This window comes from Elephas maximus, chromosome 17, assembly GCF_024166365.1.
Source record: "Elephas maximus indicus isolate mEleMax1 chromosome 17, mEleMax1 primary haplotype, whole genome shotgun sequence".
Lineage (NCBI taxonomy): Eukaryota > Metazoa > Chordata > Mammalia > Proboscidea > Elephantidae > Elephas > Elephas maximus.
The window spans coordinates 42,035,947-42,055,121 of record NC_064835.1 but is presented as its reverse complement, the minus strand read 5'-3'; the positions used below and the strand labels follow the sequence as shown (position 1 = coordinate 42,055,121).

At 40.0% G+C, this 19,175-nt stretch overlaps 1 protein-coding gene across 1 annotated transcript in view; it reads left to right on the top strand.

Moving 5' to 3' along the window:
- The window catches only part of CKAP2L (cytoskeleton associated protein 2 like), a 32,249-nt gene extending 14,217 nt beyond the window's left edge, over positions 1-18,032 (top strand). The window contains exons 5-9 of the mRNA XM_049857651.1: positions 5,258-5,465; positions 10,371-10,526; positions 14,737-14,800; positions 16,115-16,283; positions 16,895-18,032. Coding sequence (XP_049713608.1) covers positions 5,258-5,465; positions 10,371-10,526; positions 14,737-14,800; positions 16,115-16,283; positions 16,895-17,120 — 823 coding nt within the window. The 3' untranslated portion in view covers positions 17,121-18,032. The remainder of the gene's footprint in view (positions 1-5,257; positions 5,466-10,370; positions 10,527-14,736; positions 14,801-16,114; positions 16,284-16,894) is intronic.
- Positions 18,033-19,175: the final 1,143 nt, after the last annotated feature.

Here is a 19,175-nt window from a genome sequence, read left to right as displayed (position 1 = left end):
GGAAGGGACAATGGAGAAGGTTAACTTTGTTCGCTCCTTCCTGGAGTGTTCCTTCACCAACAAAGTGTTGGGCACAGGTGGGTGTGGTGGTGAGCACATGCTCAGTCTCTCCCCAAAGGGAGCTTATTGTCTGTGTGTCAAAATCTAGACAAATAAAGTTATGCCAGTGTTGTTGTTAGGTGCCGTCCAGTCAGTTCCAACTCATAGCGACCCCTGCACAACAGAACAAAACACTGCCTGGTCCTGAGCCATCCTTACAATTGTTGTTACGCTTGAGCCCATTGTTGCAGCCACTGTGTCAGTCTACCTCATTGAGGGTCTTCCTCTTTCCCGCTGACCCTGTACTTTACCAAGCATGATATCCTTCTCCAGGGACTGATCCCTCCTGACAACATGTCCAAAGTATGTAAGACACAGTCTCGCCAACCTTGCTTCTAAGGAGCATTCTGGTTGTACTTCCTCCGAGACAGATTTGTTCTTTCTTTCGGCAGTTCATGGTATATTCAATATTCTTCATCAACACCACAATTCAAAGGTGTCAATTCTTCTTCAGTCTTCTTTATTCATTGTCCAGCTTCCACAAGCATATGACACGATTGAAAATACTATGGCTTGGGTCAGGCGTACTTTAGCCTTCAAGGTGACATCTTTGCTTTTCAACACTTTAAAGAGGTCCTTTGCAGCAGATCTGCCCAGTGCAATGCGTCTTTTGATTTCTTGACCGCTGCTTCCATGGGTGTTGATTGTGGATCCAAGTAAAAGGAAACCCTTGACAACTTCTATTTTTTCTCCGTTTATCATGATGTTGCTCATTGGTCCAGTTGTGAGGATTTTTGTTTTCTTTATGTTGAGGTGTAATCCATACTGAAGGCTGTGCTTCAGGTCCTGCTCACTTTCAGCAAGCAAGGTTGCGTCATCTGCATAATGCAGGTTGTTAGTGAGTCTTCCTCCAGTCCTGATGCCCTGTTCTTCTTCATGTAGTCCAGCTTCTCAGATTATTTGCTGAGCATACAGATTGAATAGGTATGGTGAAAGAATACAACCCTGACGCACACCTTTCCTGACTTTAAACCACTCAGTATCCCCTTGTTTTACTTGTTCTTCAACTGCCTCTTGATCTATGTACAAGTTCCTCATGAGCATGATTAAGTGTTCTGGAATCCCATTCTTCGCAGTGTTATCCATAATTTGTTAGGATCCACACAGTCGAATGCCTTTGCATAGTCAGTAAAACACAGGTAAACATCCTTCTGCTTTCAGCCAGGATCCATCTGACATCAGCAGTGATATCCCTGGTTCCACATCCTGTTCTGAATCCATCCTGAATTTCTGGCAGTTACCTGTTGATATACTGCTGCTGCTGCTGCTTTTGAATGATCTTCAGCTAAATTTTCCTTGCATGTGATATTAATAATATTGTTCTGTAATTTCTGCATTCGGTTGGATCACCTTTCTTGGGAATAGGCATAAATATGGATCTCTTCCAGTCGGTTGGCCAGGAAGCTCTCTTCCATATTTCTTGGCGTTGATGAGTGAGCACGTCCAGTGCTGCATCCATTTGTTGAAACATCTCAACTGATATTCCATCAATTCCTGGAGCCTTTTTTTTCACCGATGCCTTCAGAGCAGCTTGGACTTCTTCCTTCAGTATCATCAGCTCCTGATCATATGCTACTAATTCTTTTTGGTATAATGACTCTGTGTATTCCTTCCATCTTCTTTTGCTGCTTCCTGAATCATTTAATATTTTCCCCCATAGAATCCTTCACTATTGCAACTCAAGGCTTGAATTTTTTCTTCAGTTCTTTCAGCTTGAGAAATGACGAGCGTGTTTTTCCTTTCTGGTTTTCTATCTCTAGCTCTTTGCACCTGTCATTATAATACTTCACTTTGTCTTCTTAAGCCAACCTTTGAAATCTTCTGTTCAGTTCTTTTACTTCATCATTTCTTCCTTTTGCTTTAGCTGCTCGATGTTTGAGAGCAAGTTTCAGAGTCTCCTCTGACATCCATCTTGGTCTTTTCTTTCTTTCCTGTCTTTTCACTGGCCTCTTGCTTTCTTCATGTATGATGTCCTTGATGTCATTCCACAACTTGTCTGGACTTCTGTCATAAGTGTTCGACATGTCAAATCTATTCTTGAGATGGTCTCTAAATTCAGGTGGGATATATTGGCTCTCATAGACTTGTTCTGATTTTCTTCAGTTTCAGCTTGAACTTGCATATGAGCAAGTGATGATCTGTTCCACAGTCAGCCCCTGGCCTTGTTCTGACTGATGATATTGAGCTTTTCCATCATCTCTTTCCACAGATGTAGTCAATTTGATTCCTGTGTGTGCTGTCTGGCAAGGTCCATGTGTATAGTTGCCGTTTATGTTGGAGAAAAAAGGTATTTGCAGTAAAGAAGTCGTTGGTCTTGCAAAATTCTATCATTACATCTCTGGCATTGTTTCTGTCACCAAGGCTATATGTTCCAACTACCAATCATTCTCCTTTGTTTCCAACTTTAGCATTCCAATCACCAGTAATTATCAGTGCCTCTCCTGATTGCATGTTTGATCAATTTCAGACTGCAGACGCTGATAAAAATCTTCAATTTCTTCATCTTTGGCCTTAGAGGTTGATGCGTAAATTTGAATAACAGTCTTATTAACTGGTTTTCCTTGTAGGCATATGGATATTATCCTATTGCTGATAGCGTTGTACTTCAGGATAGATCTTGAAATGTTCTTTTTCACGATGAACGCAACACCATTCCTCTTCAAGTTGTCATTCCGAGCATAGTAGACTAAATGATTGTCCAATTCAAAATGGCCAATACCAGTCCGTTTCAGCTCACTAATGCCTAGGATATTGATGTTTATGCATCCATTTCATTTTTGACATTTTCCGATGTTCCTAGATTCATACTTTGTACTTTCCAAGTTCTGATTATTAATGGATGTTTGCAGCTGTTTCTTCTCATTTTGAGTCATGCCACATCAGCAAATGAAGGTCCCAAAAGCTTTACTCCATCCACTTTATTAAGTTGGCAGCTCTTCCCCAGTCATCTTTTGAGTGCCTTCCAACCTGGGGGGCTCATCTTCCAGCACTATATCAGACAATGTTCCACTGCTATTCATAAGGTTTTCACTGGCTAATTAGTTTCGGAAGTAGACTGCCGGGTCCTTCTTCCTAGTCTGTCTTAGTCTGAAAGCTCAGCTGAAACCTGTCCTCCTTGGGTGACCCTGCCAATATCTGAATACCAGTGGCATGGCTTGCCAGCGAGGTCCTGGTAATAAGTTGGCTTCACAGAAGGAAAGCTCCCTTTTACCTGTGATTCAAAGGAAGGCTGAGGGGACAGGAATTGAACCAGGAACAGAGGAAATGGGTGCCTGTTGTCTCAACTTTATCATTAAATAAGTACTTAGGGTGAAGGTGAGTGGGGAGCAGTTGGGGCTGAAATAGGCACTGTATGGATTGTGCTCTGGAGTCAAGGAAAGAAACAAGAGGGTTAATAGGAACATTCGTTCATTCAAAAAAAAAACAGTATTGGCATTTTAATGTTGAAAAGCAAAACTATAAGGACAGAAAACAGATCAGTGGTTGCCAGGAGCTGGAGTTGGGGCTGGGTTGAATAACAAGGAGGGTGAGAAATTTTTTTGAGGATGCTGGAATTGTTTTATATCTTGCTTGTATTGGTGGTTATGTGACTTCATGTACTTGTCAGAACTTACAGGACTGCACACTAAAGGGTGAGCTTTACTGCATGTTATTGAATACCTGTGTGTACCCGACACTGTCCTAGGCACACAGCATCCAGTGACTTCGCAGAGCTTGCATTAACTGGAGAAGACAGAAAAATCAACATGTAATTAAGTTAAGACAGGATAATTACAGATTATCTCTTCAAAGAGTTGACGTTTGAACAAAGGACTGAAGACTGAAAATGGAAGTCCCTGAGGCAGGAATGAACTTGGGTCAGGAAACTGAAAGGATGCCAGAGTTTCTGAGGAGCAGTGAGAGGCAGGGAGGGAGAGGGGTATGGCGAGATGTTGGAGAGGTGAGCAGGAGCCAAGTAACACCAGTCCTTTCAGCCACGGAAAACATCTTGAGTTTTATTCCCAGAGCAATGGGAAGACCCTGGTGGTTTATGAACTGGTTTACATTTTAAAGATCACTCTAGCTACTGTGCAAAGAACAAATTTGATCAAGGTTAGAGTGGAAGCAAGGAGATGAGTTAAGAGGCTGTGTGGCATTTCAGACAGAAGAAGACAGTGACTTGGACTAGGGTGCTGGCCTTGGAGACAGAAGTAATACTAGTTCTGCACCGTCGTGTGTCAGGTATGGGGACAGGAAGGGACTACTCAAAGACAACTTCTAGTTTTGGACCCTAGCAACAGGGTGGGTTGGGTGCTGTTTACCAAGGTAGGGAAGACTTGAACAGATTTGGAGATGAAAATCAAGAGTTTGTTTTTTGTACAATATTAAATTTGAGATGCATAGCAGATATCAAATGGGAGATATCGACTAGGCACTGCATTTTGTGAAGCTTGGGGCTCCAGGGAGAGATCCAGGCTGAGGATGTACATTTGTGAGTCATCAGTATGTAGTTGTCATTTTAAGAAGCCAGAAAACCCACATCTGCAGACTTGGGTCTGCATATCTTGGTGCCTCCCTCCCTGGAGCAGTGGGTAGGCCGCTTGGAAGCAGGAGAGGAGAATCTGAACATAGAGGAGGTCTAGGGTTAGGATTTGGTAGCCCAGAGACCAGCTACCTAAGAAAAGAGCCCTAAAATTGTCCATCACTTCAGGAAGAAAAGGACTCACGTATGGCCAAGAGAGGGCCAAGGAACTGGGTAAACTCGGGGGCAGAACACAGATTTGGTGGGTCTGGGTGAGTGACTGATAACAAGTTTATCATGAGAAAGATGGGGTGCCGAGTGGTCTCAGATATAGAATGTCTTAGGAAACGTCAGAGCTAGCGTGTAGGTGAAATGACAATTTCCAGGGAAAAAGAATAAAGAATAATCACAGTTAAAGAATTTGAAGACTGAGGTGCTGCTCACCTGCGATCCCAGTGATCCCTAATGGCACCTGTCTTCTGAAGGGTGGGGCGACCCAGTGCTGCCATGATCCATTTGTAAGTTGTTTTTTCATTCTACTGACTTTGCCTGCAGTTGAAGGTCTTTAGTTATACTCAGTCTATGCATACCATATACCTGAGAAGCTTGACTATGTAAAAACTAACCCCCAACCCCACCACTTTAATTGCATTACAGGAAACAGCTGGAAGAATGGCAGAAGTCTAAGGGCAAAATTTATAAACGGCCTCCTATGGAACTTAAAACAAAAAGAAAAGTAATAGAGAAAATGAATGTTTCATTCTGGAAGAGCATTGAAAAAGAAGAGGAAGAAAAGAAAGCCCAACTTGAACTGTCCAATAGAATTAACAACACTTTGGCAGAATGTCTGCAACTCATCGAAGGGGTGAGTGAGGAGGATAAGCTCCCAGAGCTTTGCCCCAGAGTCCTGTTTCGTAAATATAGTGTAGGGGAGTTAACTATTCCAGATGTCTCAGTAGAAATTTAGCTGCTCTTTTTAATACAGAAGAAGAACACTAATAATCCTGGTGGGTTTTAGATAGTAGCTCTTGTCTCCCAGGCACTGCTGTAAGCACTCAGCCTGTATTACCTCATAACCATCATCACAAATGTTGCTGTCCTCATTTTAGAAAGGAAGTGGAAGCACAGAGAAGCTAGGAAAGTAACCCAAGCAGTCTGGCTCCAGATCCAAAGATCCAAAAGGAACTTTGTCTTCTGTGTGTATCAAGGTCCAAACAGTCCACCTTTAACCTTTGGGCATGAAGCTGAAGTCAAAAGCAAGATCATGTGTAAATACATGTTGTTCTAAATTCTCTGGTAGCTATAAACAGTGTTAAATGATGTCTTGGATTCTGCAGATAAGAATAAAGTAGATGATAGGAAAAGGGTATGACCCTCAGGAGTATTCCCTGAAGGAAACACAGTTTAAAGTGATGGAACAGACAGACTTCTGTAGGAAGGCCTTTGCCTGAAACAAGCCCCATCCTGTCCTTTGGCTGGTAGTATTGGGAAAGACCATCAGCAAAAGAAGGAAACGTTCAGTCTAGGTCAGCCCCAGGCAGTTTTTTTTGTTGTTGTTTTTTGTTTTGATTCCACAGCATTCAATTAAACATTAACTATTTCTCTTTTGTGGAATTAAACTTCAGCTTTTTTTGTTTTGATTTCATTCCTTTCCCTTTTCAAACTTTTTTTTTTTTTTTGGTTCTTTTTATGCTTAAATTAAAAAAAAAAAGAATACATTTGTAGTATTGAAACATTTCAAACAATGTAGATAAATGACCATTGTCCCTTCCTCCCTCCCATAACCCTACCCCCCCCCCCCACACACACACACTTACACATCCCACGCTTCTCCCTGGAAGCGACCATTTATTCTTCCAGGCGGTTTTTATGCATGTGCGCACAGTGTAGGTCCATAGAGAGGTGAAGTACTCCCATTTTGTGAGTTGCAATTATTTTGTTGTAGATTTTTACACATGTTCTTAGGTTGTCTTTTGTGCGTTCCTATGAGTTTTATCAATGAGTTCGGTAGTTTTCTTTTCCCGTACGCTGAAAATAGGTTATACAACTTGAGAATCGTTTAGGTCTTGGAAGTTTGGTAGAACTTTCCCATAAAACTACCTGAACCATGCTTCTTTGGGCATAGTTTTATGTATATCTTTTCAATCTCTTCTATGGTCATTGGTCTATTTTTATATTTCTTCTTGAGCCAATTTAGGTCATTTATTTTTGTGTCTTTTTTTTTTTAAATCAGGCTTGCCAAAAATTTCTGTTTATTTATCTTTTAAAAGGCTCATGCTTTGGTTTTTATTGATTATTTTTTCTCTTGCATTAATATCAGTACCTATACTTTTTATCATCATGTTTATTATTCTTTTTCTAGCTTTTTTCATTGAAAGCTGTATCATTTATGTCAATCTTATTTTTTTAATAAATGTATTTAATGCTATAAATTTGCTTCTAACTTTTGCTTGGTCGTATGCCTCAGATTTAAATAATGTTTTTTTATCAGTCAAGCTCAACTTAAAAAAACAAACCACACCTGGCATTTCAATAAAAGGAATGTAATGCGGAAATTGGTTACATGATGTCTCATGCAGAGACTGGGGTTTGTGTGAAAGTAACTTGTTAGGAAGAGGTTCCCAGGGACAACTGGTAGGGGAGTGCTGGGATATGGGGTCAGAAAGGAGGGGAGGCCAAGCAGGGTACAGTGTCAAGCAAAGTCCCATGGAGGGTGACTTGGCACAATCTCACAGGGAGCTCTGGAGACAGCGGTGGTAACACCCCTCAGAATCTACTGATCAGGGGAAGGGAGCTGGGGTATTAATACTGCCACAGTCGGTGGTGAATGGCTGCCCCTAAAGAAAAAAAAAATTTATAAATCCCCAGGCACTTGTCTTCTGGCTTTCTGGACACATACAAGGAGGCCATCAGAAATAAAAGCACATTGTGACCCTGTGTGCACAAAAATGATAAAGGGACAGAGGCAATATGGTTGCTACACACAGGGTAACAAAAGCAGTGGGGACCTCAGGTAACAGTCGCAATAACTGCAGCAAGCAGCTGGCACCTGCTGAGTTTAGGGGAACAAAGACAGGCTAGGGGTATCAGAAACTAAAAACTAGGAGACACGAAGTCCTGTGAAGTGGGACTCCACTTCTGAGGAAGGCTTACTACTCAGCAAATGCTGGTACCCCAGGAGCTGAAGGAAGGGCTGTAGGGCTGGGACTCAGACCTTGAGGAGAGAACGCTGCCCAAGTGGTGTGCATCCTCTGACAGGACACGGTGAGGCAGGTTCCAGGGATGCCAGAGAAAAGGTGGAGGCTGGCACCAACCGCTGCTGCCAGGGCACAGGGCCACTGCTGGGATGACAACACAGACGGGAAGGAGGACGTCCCTTCTCCATCTCTGCACTCTCCCTCTACTGCCCTCTTTTGGCAACAGCCCAACAGCCAGCCTCTGGAATGTGGTTTGCAGAGCTCTGGCCCCAGCAGAAGAGCTAAGAACTTAAAAAAAAAATTTTTTTTTTTTAACTGATATATGCTCTCATTATTGTTCACTCCTAAATAGTTCGAGATTTTGAGTTCTTTAATCCAAAAGTTATTTTAGAAGAATATGATTTTATTTCCAGATGTGTCGCTGTTTTTTGTTTTGTTTTCTGGCTCTCTTTGTTATTTTTAATTATATTCTTTGTATTTCTGTCAACTTTTACCTTACATTTTTCATAGGTATGTTGTTAGGTACATAAAGATTCATCACTTGCTTTGATTTCTGTTTTGTCTGGTATTCATCTTGCCACACCTGCATTTTGTTGCTGTTGTTAATATTTGTCTGATAAATCTTTTTCTATCCCTTTATTTTCAAACTTTCCTGTGTTGCTTTATTTTAGGTATGTCTCTTGTGAATGCATGGAGTTGAATTTTTTTTAACCAAATCTGAAAATGCTTTCTTTAATTGTAAACTTAAATTTTTTTTTAATGAATTCAACCCATACGTATTTATTGTGACTATTCATATGTTTACACTTAACGTGCACCATTTTATTTTGTAATTCAATTTCCATGAATTCCTTTTTGTTTATTTTCCCTGATTTCTGTATTTGATCCAGTTTTCTTTATTTCATAAAAAAAAGCATATAAATAGATATTTCAAAATACAATGGTAGGTGTAAGTTCAAACATGGTTTGCAAGTTATATATGCTAGTCTTCTGTTAGTTACTGGTAAATGTTTGAAATATATTTAGGATTGATCAGCATATATATTCCCGTTTCCACCTCCCTTTTTCTCACCAAACAGAAAGGAAACTTAGCAAGCTTTTATTGTCTTCCTTACCCCTCTTTCAGCTCCTCCTTACGTGCTGAGATCATTTGGATTTTAGTTCCAGATTGATGTTACTTTTTAAAAGTTTTACTGGTTTCCTTTCTCACAACTCTTTTTTTTTTGTTTTGAGACTTCCACTTGGATTCTAAAGTTCATTCACTAGTAACCTTATAGTTTTTCAATGATAAACTTTCTGTGTCCTTATGGTTGTGAAAATGTTATTATTTTGCCTTCATGCTGGAATCATTGTTTGACTGGGAAAATTTTCTAATTGTACATTATTTTCCCTGGGAAATATTAAGTTAATTGCTTCATTTTCTTTCTTGCGTTTGGAGCTCTTGGTTTAAAACCTCATGTCAGTATGATTTTCATTCTTCTATGGGAATCTTTTTTTTTTTTTTTCCTCTTATCTGAAACTTTTAAGATTTTCTTTGTACCCTTGGTTTTTCTGAGTATGGTTCTTGTTTCATTCATCCTGCTTGGCTCTCCGAGGGCCTTTTCAATCTGAACACTTATATCTTTGTTCAGTTCCTATAAATTTTCTTCTACAACTGCTTTGAGTGTATGTTCTTTGTTCTCTTGATATTTCTCTGAGAAATTATCTTAGATGGGTATTGAAATTCCTGAGTAGTAGGGGTATCCTCCAGAACTCTTAACGTTTCTCTTCATTTCTCTGTTCTTTGGTGCTGGGTTCTGGGAGGATTCCTCCACTGGATCTTCAGCTCACTGCCTTATTCTTTAGGGGGATCCATGCACCGTTCAGCCCTTTTCTTGGTTCTGCTGCATAGTAGTCCATTCTAGTCTTCTGGTGGCTGTTTTCTCTTACCACTCTGAAGATACTGACTGTAGTACTCTTAAAGTTTATTCCTCTTTGCTTCCTCAACTTTTACTCCAGTGTTCATTCTTGTGTTTGTTGGGTTTTGTGCCTCTTCCATGTGGTGTTGGTTTTCTCAAATATTGGTGAGTTATCTTCTATCTCTTCCATCTGAGGCGGAGTAGGAGTTGGTGCTTGCGTGAGTGTGCCTGTACCTCAGCTCCTGGGTGTGGTAGTTCTTCATTCCTCCTGGTCCATGTCACTGTCCTGCTCTGGGCACCAGCCAGAAGGGGACCAAACCGGTGAAACCATTTCCAAATTCCTTTTTGTGCGTAAATGATTACACTAGGGAGTTTCTTTTTTTGCTTGTTTGTTTTTCCACAAATAAAAATGAAGAGCATACTCCCTTACCTTCCTTACCTTCACATTTTTCTGTATGTTCGGTCTCATGTAAATTTAATGATCGTTGTCAAAACTCATTGAAATGTACAATTAAAATGGTTGTATTTTATTGCATGCAAACTGTACATCAGTAGAGTTGAAATTTTTTAAAGTTCAAAAACTTAATGATCAGACTGATTTCTGCATACTTGCTATGATAAATATTAGGAGATGTGAGATGGTAATGATGTCCTCTGGGCATTTTATTTTTCCAGGGCATATTTTCTAATGAAGTATTTACCATATTGTCCAGTATTCCTGAGGCTGAAAAATTTGCTAAATTCTGGATCTGCAAAGCAAAGCTGTTGGCAAGTAAAGGCACCTTTGATGTTATTGGGCTGTACGAAGAAGCCATTAGAAATGGGGCAAGTGTGAGTATCTGTCTTGGGTGGGTGACTTCTTGAAAATTCTCTTTCATGTGGGTTCTCTATTATGTGTAATATGGCAGTTACATCATGTGGTGTTAAGCTCCTAAGTATCATTTCATAAAGTTATATACAGAATATGAAGTGCAGTATGTCCTTTGTGAAAATTTTAGATGAAAATACTTATTTTGTAGAAAATTGTATTACATGTAAACCAACAGAGCTGGTTTTCTTTGTCAAGTGAATGTGTCTCACTTACTAATCACTGTAGAAATGTGCACTATGGAGTATAATAGCATAGAGCGTTGTAATGTCAATATCCGGTGCTTATAAAGACAGGTCTTACTATAAAGAACCTAGAAATATATTTAACCCAACACATCCGCATCCATAAGCCAATAATTCAGAGCCATCATGAGAAATAACTTGTAGTTCTCAAACCTGTCTCTCTCTCTCTTTCTCTCTGTATATATATACGTATATGTTTGTTTGTTTTACAGACTGCATCAAATAGCTGTATAACTCTTTTCATTTAAATGTCACTTTCCGCGTCATTGCATACTCTGCAGTACCTTTTTCCATGATAGTTAAAATTAGAGTTATACCTGCAGATAGTTTAAATAGTTCAAGGAGATGTTTTAGGAAAAACATCAATCCTTTGCTTTCCTCCTCTCCCCTGTCATTTCCCACTTCCCAGGGCAAACCGAGTATTTTTATATTTAACACTGTAGTTTCAGATAATATACTTATATTGCTATTGCTCAGGTTTTCAGTTTTAGACATGAATTGTGGGCTTACATCCCTGGAAGACAAGACTTAGCCTTCTTTTACATACACCTGCACGGACCCCCAGCACACAAGCATACATACCTCTACCACCTTTGAATACCTTTGCCATCTCCATACTGCCATTAGAATCATATGGAAAGCCTGGTCACTATTCAGTCATACTATATGTATAAGAAATATATCAATACATTGAGCCATGTAATATATACTAAGATTGCTTTGCCTTTCACGTACAACTTTCTCCTTCTCTGAAATGAATTATTGTCTTGTTTTTCTTTTGTTTAGTTATCTGAGTATTTAATATAATTAATACCCAAACCCTTCTCTAATTGTCTAAATTTCTCAATATTTTTAAAACAGCAGATATTCTATTGATGCCTTTTTTGTTGGAGAACTTTCTCTCAGAACCTTTCTGTCAGTTCCAGGTTGCTCTTTACCCACTGTTTTTCCAGCTGTCATCCTGGGATCTCCCTTCACCATCACCTCGGATCCCCTTCACATCGTTCTTGAGTTGGGTAGATCCCCTGTTTCCTGAATATCTTCATTCTTGTGTTATTCCCTCATTTTGGCAGAGCACATTCTCCAGTAGCTTCAGAGACAAACATTTGGGAGATAAATTTGATACCTGGGCTGGGTAAAGAATTCTAGGTTAGAAATCATTTAGAATTTTAGAGTGTTGCTCCACTGTTGGAAAGACTGAAGTCGCTCCAATTCTTGATCCTTTGTATTTGGTTGTTTTCTCTGTGGTGATTGGAAGGACCTTCCCCCACCTCCACACCAACTGTTCTGAATTTTCACTAAAATGTACGTAGGCACCTCTCATGCTGGGCCCTTCAGCTCTGGAACATTTTCTTGCGTGATATTGTCAATGATTTCCTTCCCTGCAGTTTCTCTGGTCTCTTTCTGAAATTTCCATCATTTTGACATTGGATCTCTTAGACCTACTCTCTAATTTTCTTACTTTTTTTCTTCTATATTTCATCTGTCTTTTGCTCTGCTTTCTAAATGATTTCCTAAAATGTGTCTTCTAACCTTTCTATTGAGGTTTGCTTTCTACTATCTTATTTTTTTATTTCCAAGACTCCTATTTTCTGATTGCTTATATATATACGTATATAATATTCTGTTGTTAGTTGCAGTATCTTCTCTTACCTCTCTTAAAATATTAATGATAGTTTTTTTAAGCTTTTTCCTTCCTGCATTGTCTGTTTCTTCAATGCTTTTGTTCATATTCTCTCTCTCTCTCTTTCTCGTTATTGTTGTTTTATTTTGTTTTGTGTCATTCATTAACGGCTTTATTCAGATGTTAATGAAACTGGGCTGTTTGCATGTATTTAAGAGATGGTTTTGAAAAAGCTTATTAAAGGCTCTGGACACATCAATGGATCTTTACCATAGGGTGAACTTAGACAAGTCAGATTTTCTAGAGAAGGCTCTTCTAGTCTCCTTTCTGGGAACTATAAACCATGCTGCCAGTGTTGTGGGAGAGAAGAGAGCTGGGAGTCTCAACCTTCAGCATGGAAACTTTAATTTATTCCCTTTTCAGTGGGCAAAGACTAGGGACCCTCAACCTTGAATGATGTCCACCAGAGACTGACTTGGAGAATACATTCCCAGTTTGCTGTTAGAATGAAGTTGGGGGAGGGGGAGCTGGCACACAGTCACCTGGCTGCGTGAAGTTCAGGTATGGAGGGTGGACTCGATCAGATGCTCAAGAGTCCTCCTGATATTCGCCCCACCACTCATTTCTGAGCCTTTCTGGGGCCCTATAGTGTGAATCAGGTTGTTTCTCAGCCACAATGCCAGCTTAAAATTTGACCCTGTCAGGTTGGTTATCTCTCTTCCTTCTACATTCCAACTTCCAAAATCTTACTGCTATTTCTTCTCTCTATGCTTTGTGGATTATTGCCTTTTTAAAAATCCCTTTATTGTCATTTCAGTAGAGTTTCAAGAGGGATTAGAAATAAGTTGGTATTCAATACTCTTTGTCCAGAAGTCTGTAAAAGTGTAAAATACACTTGATAAATGTCGTATATAATTAGGACTCTTTGCAGTGCATTCTATACATTTATTCCCATTGGATTAAGCTTAAAGCATTTTTTTTTTTTTTAAATAAAAAAGTATGGCTAGCTTTGCTTTTCTGCTATATTGTCAATTTACATCCACTATGTATTTGCTATAGAATCCCAGGTCAGGAAGATCAACCTCCAAATACATACTGTGATTCATGGTATGGGTCACATAATTTCTAAGAGGGAGGCTATCTTAGTTATTTAGTGCTGCTGTAACAGAAATACCACAAGTGAATGGCTTTAACAAACAGAAGTTTATTCTTTCACAGTCTAGTAGGTTAGAAGTCTGAATTCAGGGTGCCAGCTTCAGGGGAAGGCTTTCTCTCTTTGTTGGCTCTGGAGGAAGGTCCTTGTCATCAATCTTCCCCTGGTCTAAGAGCAGCTCAGCATAGGGACCCCAGGGTCCAAAGGACACACTCTGTTCTTGGTGGTATGAGGTCCCTCTGTCTCTCTGCTTGCTTCCCTCTTTGATATCTCAAAAGAGATTGACTCAAAATACAACCTAATCTTGTAGATTGAGTCCTACCTCATTAACACAACTGCCTCTAATTCTGCCTCATTAACATCATAGAGGTAGGATTTACAACACATAGGAAAATCACATCAGGTGACAAAATGGTGGACAATCACACAAGACTAGGAATCATGGCCTAGCCAAGTTGACACACATTTTTGGGGAACACAATTCAATCCAAAACAGAAGCTATCTCAGATAATTTCATAAGAAAATTACTTTTCTATAAAGATTTTTTTGGGGTTTTGTTTGTCAGTTTGTTTTAAGGTATGTGGTTATGTTACTAAATAATAGAAGAAAGGAAAGGAAAGACTGGGGGGAAAATGCCCAAAATGCTAACAAAGGTTTGGGTAATGAAATTATGGATAGTTTCTTTTCTTCTAAGTTTAATCTGTTTCTCAATTTCTCAGTAATGAGGTATGTGATTTCTATAATAAAAACAAAAATTAAACTAAGACAAAACTACAAGTGTATTTTCTATGTGGCTAGCTTTACATTTTTGGGTCAGATCTTTCTGTGGGAGCACATCTCCAGTGTGATCATGCAAATCACTAAGAAAATAGAATTTGATTTACAGAGTTTTATTGACAACTTTCCACAAACACATCTTGTCATTAAAGTCATGTGCCTACATTTAACCAATATTTTCTCTGTTCCTTCATTTTTCCCATGAACCTATCAATCTGAAACGTTTTAAATGTAATTTATAGCTATAGGCAAGAGGTAAAAAAGGAAACATTTTTGTTAGAAAAAGTTCCTTTGATGTTAAACAAAGTCCCTTAGCTCATTTTTTCCGTGAATGTTTTTAATATTGTTTATGTATATTCTTCCTTCCTTCCAGCCAATACTAGAGTTGCGGGAAGTTATTCTTAATATTTTGCAAGACCCAAACAGAACCACAGAAGGTACTGCTATTTTTGTATTTAAATTTGTTTCCTCTAGCTGTGTAAGGAAAATTCATCCAAGGAAAAATGGAAAGATTTATAAGTCCCCTGAAATACCTCTCACTTCTTGATTTCTGTGGCCTAATGCTTACAGTCATTGTCATCAGCTGATTTATTTCTATTATTACAAGCAAATATAGTGCTCAATGCTGAGCAAAATGCTGTTTGCACTAGAACAGCCTAGACTCAAGTGTTCTGCTTCCTTGGAGTCCTAGGTGGGAAAAGACAAATGGCTTTCTCAGAAGAGACTGAGACAGAATGGAGAAGTGCCTCGGTTTAAGTTACATGAAGTTTAATCATAACAGACTCACCAACACTTATACACCTAAACTCATGCTTCTTGTTAAGAACAGCCATCTGGAGGCTCTTCACTTAGTTACCCATTCCTGTCTTCAGAGGACTCTGCTTTGATCAATATTGTGCCCAACACAGTGAATGGCACGCTGTAATTGTTTATATTCATTATATGAATCAAAAGATAAAAAACAAGCTACCATTAGAAGATAAAATGGATTCTTTTTATTATCTTAGAATGTGACAAATCTCTTTCTTTTAAGAGTATACTTAACTCTGGGGAACAATCATGTCATTTGGAATTACAAATTAGTAACCTGTGACTTTTGGGAATAGGGTCAATAGTAGACTTTTGCTGGAAATGGTGCTACAGTTCAAATATGTCGTTATAATAGATAGCGGTGTTCTTCAAAGGATGAAAAAAGGAAGAGTCAGAATTCATGCCTTTACCACTTATTGGCCCTACTGACCTCTCTTTTGGTCTCAGCCACTAGCCACAATGTCTGTCTAATTTCCTTCCTTTCATTTTGAACATTGTGTTAGTACAAGACATTTTTTTCGTCCACTGTCCAAGGTGATGGCCATGTGTTTGTCCCTGGGGAGAGAGGGGATCAGGAGTTAACCCCAAGAGTCCAAGGTATGGTGTGAAGGACAGAAGGCCAGTGACTAGCTAAGGGAGCTCTCTCGAAGAGTTTGGAGATGTATTCAGAGTGTTGCACGGATATCAAAGATCCCCCGTCAAGTGGCAAGGAGGCCTAAAGCTGTCTTGAGTGCTGGTTAGAAGGGCTAGCCTTGCCCAGCACGGTGCTGCTACAGTGCTTAGAAGGAAAAGCTAGTTATGAGTCCCACTTATTTGGTGTACAGAGTCCATGAGGATCGCTAGAAATCATTATCTGTATGTGTTACTCTTTCATTTTATTGATTTTTAGCTTAAACATTGAATTGTTAAGCCTGACTTTCCTCTTGACATTTTCTTGACAGGAATTACTTCTGACTCTTTAGTTGCTGAAGAGCTGATCAAGAAGGTGGAATCTGAGAAGTCTCATCTTTCTCCAAAAGAGAGGGAACAGGTTACAGCAACACCCCAAGTAACCAAAGCAAGCCAGGATAATCATCCAGGCATCAAATTACAGATCGCCCCAATTCCTCGGTAAGCAAACTCTAAAGCCCGCTTTTGTGTTCATGGGTCTAATTCAAGTCCAGCTCTCAGTTTCTCCTCCACAGACCCAGAGTGACAGCAGTTACAGATATCTTCTGCCTAATCTGAGGGCCAAGCAGTCTAATCAGGTGGACATTACCCAGTTCATTCTGGAATGAGGGAAAAGCCGTCTCAGGATGTGTGCTGCCCTACACTGTACCACCTACGCTGACCTGTCTGTCATGTTATGTAACATGGCTGTCATGCTTTATTTCAGAACAGGAAACAAAAATAATGTATAGAATTTCCAAAGAAGTTACAGGGTTCTGAACAAGTCTTCAGACTGGTTCGTTCTGTTGGAACCTCTGCTGAGAATTTGCCTTTCCACCCCAGAAATACTGAATCAGAATCTAGAGTTTAACAAGATACCCTGGAGATCTTGTTAAAATGTAGATTCTGACGTAAGAATCACCTGGGAATCTTGTTGAATTACAGAATCTGACTCAGTATATCTGGGGTAGAAATGGGAATTCTCAGCAGGGGGTCAAACGGTAAGGAACTGGTTCAAAGCCCTGGTTCTGAATGAGTCTCTTGCTGTCCTCTCTCTCTCTCTCATCTTTCAGACTAATTGGGATGCCCGAAGTGCCAGACATGAAGCTCATCACTCCCGTACGGCGTTCAGTGAGGATCGAACGGGCCGTGTCCCGTTATCCGGAAATGCTACAGGAGCATGATTTAGTAGTGGCTTCCCTTGACGAACTATTAGAAGTGGAAGAAACAGAGTGTTTTCTGTTCCGCAAAAATGAGGCTTTGCCTGTAACCCTAGGGTTTCAGATCCTTGAATCATAATTTCTTGATGCTTAAAAAAAAGTCTCTGGTGTCTCAGAGCCTCCAGGAGACAAGAACCACCCTCGTCTGAGTTACCTGGAAAAACATGGATAATGGAGAGGCGTCATGGATGCACATTACGGAATCTTGGGACTTACAAAGTGATTCACCGGCCTTAACTCTGAAATGTTCTATCCCAACAGGAATATCTGACTTATTTAATACTGTAGTTCTTAACTAATTTACTCCACAAGGATGGTAAAATTTGGGCTTTATTCATCTACTTTAATCCCAACATAACTAATTTTTGTATCAGACAGTTGATGCCACAATATGATAGAGTTTTGTTTCTGTATTCACCTTAGCAAAGAGAGCAAGTTCTTATAGTATGGAAAATACGAGCTTTGAAACTAGCTTACACTTATCTGCCAGGCTTGACGGCCTCGGCAGACCGTCGGGTCGAATCCTCTCATCTTATAGATGCCACTATCCGAGCTATAGCTTTGCTCAGAGGTTGCAGATGCCTTTATGTGTGTGCTTTGACTTGCCCTAGCAGTATGCTTGCAGATGAGGGACAGTTCTCCTCCTTTCTGTGTCAGGTATCTTCTAATGACACAAAATCCTAAGGCAGATGTGGTCCCCACAAACCTACTGGTTAGGGTGGACAGGGTGACCATCTAATTTTGCATTTGTTATTCAGATATAACAAGGGGCAGGAGAGAAAGATGCAGAGGGAGTGCTTGCTTCTTTCAATTCCTTGTCTGCCTGGGGAGACCTGTCCCGAGAAGGAAAGGCAAGCTCCTGAGACCACTATACAGGTTGCTTTTCCTTCCTCCTGGGCAGCTGTCCTCAGAAAGGTAAAGTCAGAATCATTATGTAAATATAATGTATAGAAAAACATAGCTTTTTTTTTTAGCTTTCTTAAATATTATCTAAAAAAAAATAAACATAAATAAATTTTTGTTAGTCTTTAAAAGTTTCTGCTTATTCATTTTTTTCTTATCTTTTGTAGAAAAGTAACAATGGCTTGGCCCAGAGAATTAGGAGCTTGTCTGGGGAAACACCAAGATTATTTCCCAAGAGGCCTGACAGGGAGCACTCATTACCCTGAAGAACTTATCTTGATCAAAGATCTAACCAGCAGCCTTACCCGGGCACTGGATTTGTGAATGTGAGGGAAACAGATCCCTTTTTCAGGATCAGATTTACAGTAGTGAGGTTCATAAAACTGAGGTATAAAATGATAATGCCGGTAAACTTACTTTCAGTAAGAAACAATGGTCACTGCCTCCAAAATGATAGGAACCTGCACAGCCAGCCTCCTCCCTGAGACAACCTTGCCTGTGAGGCCAGAGAGCAGCTGCTTAAAGGCCACAGTCAGGTCCTGGGAACTTAGAGGAATCAAATATTCAAAACCACCAAATTAAGTCTGAAACAAGCCCCTCCATATTAGAAATGTCCTTACTCAGGTTGTCTGAAATCCACTGACAGGGTCCTGAGGGCTGGTCCTACCCTGCCGTCCTTTGCTTGTCCATTCACCTTTTCTAGGCTTCCAGAGTCATTCATCCTTTCACCCAACCTCCCACCCCCAGCCCAGGCCTGGGAACCAGCTGTCTCTATGTTTGCTTTGCTATCTCTCACCAGTTCCTTGTGGGATATCTCCCTCTACCACCCTGAGTACTAACAACAGCAGCCTAGGTTGAACTACTGGAGTTTAATAATGTATCGTTTTCAAAGTGACAAACTGGAGGCTTTGAACAACCGTACCAGACGAGAGAGAGGCTTCAGGATACAAACAGATGTGGACATGATTGTGGGTGCTATAGCACTGCAGAAAGCTGTACCCAGTTCCGGGGCTCTTCATAGCACTCGATAACCCTCTTGTTAGTAAGTAGCTGCTCCTGGAAGCAGAGGCAGAAGGGAAGAAGATTTATAGGAAATTGTAATGGAGATACGGGCCTTTGCAGAAATCAAGTCTAATGTTTAGGGAAGCCTTCTTAGAGGAGCTAAGTATAAAAAGCGAGTTTTAAAGGAAGATACACAAGGAGGATTTTATTGGCATTGTGCGGAATGGCC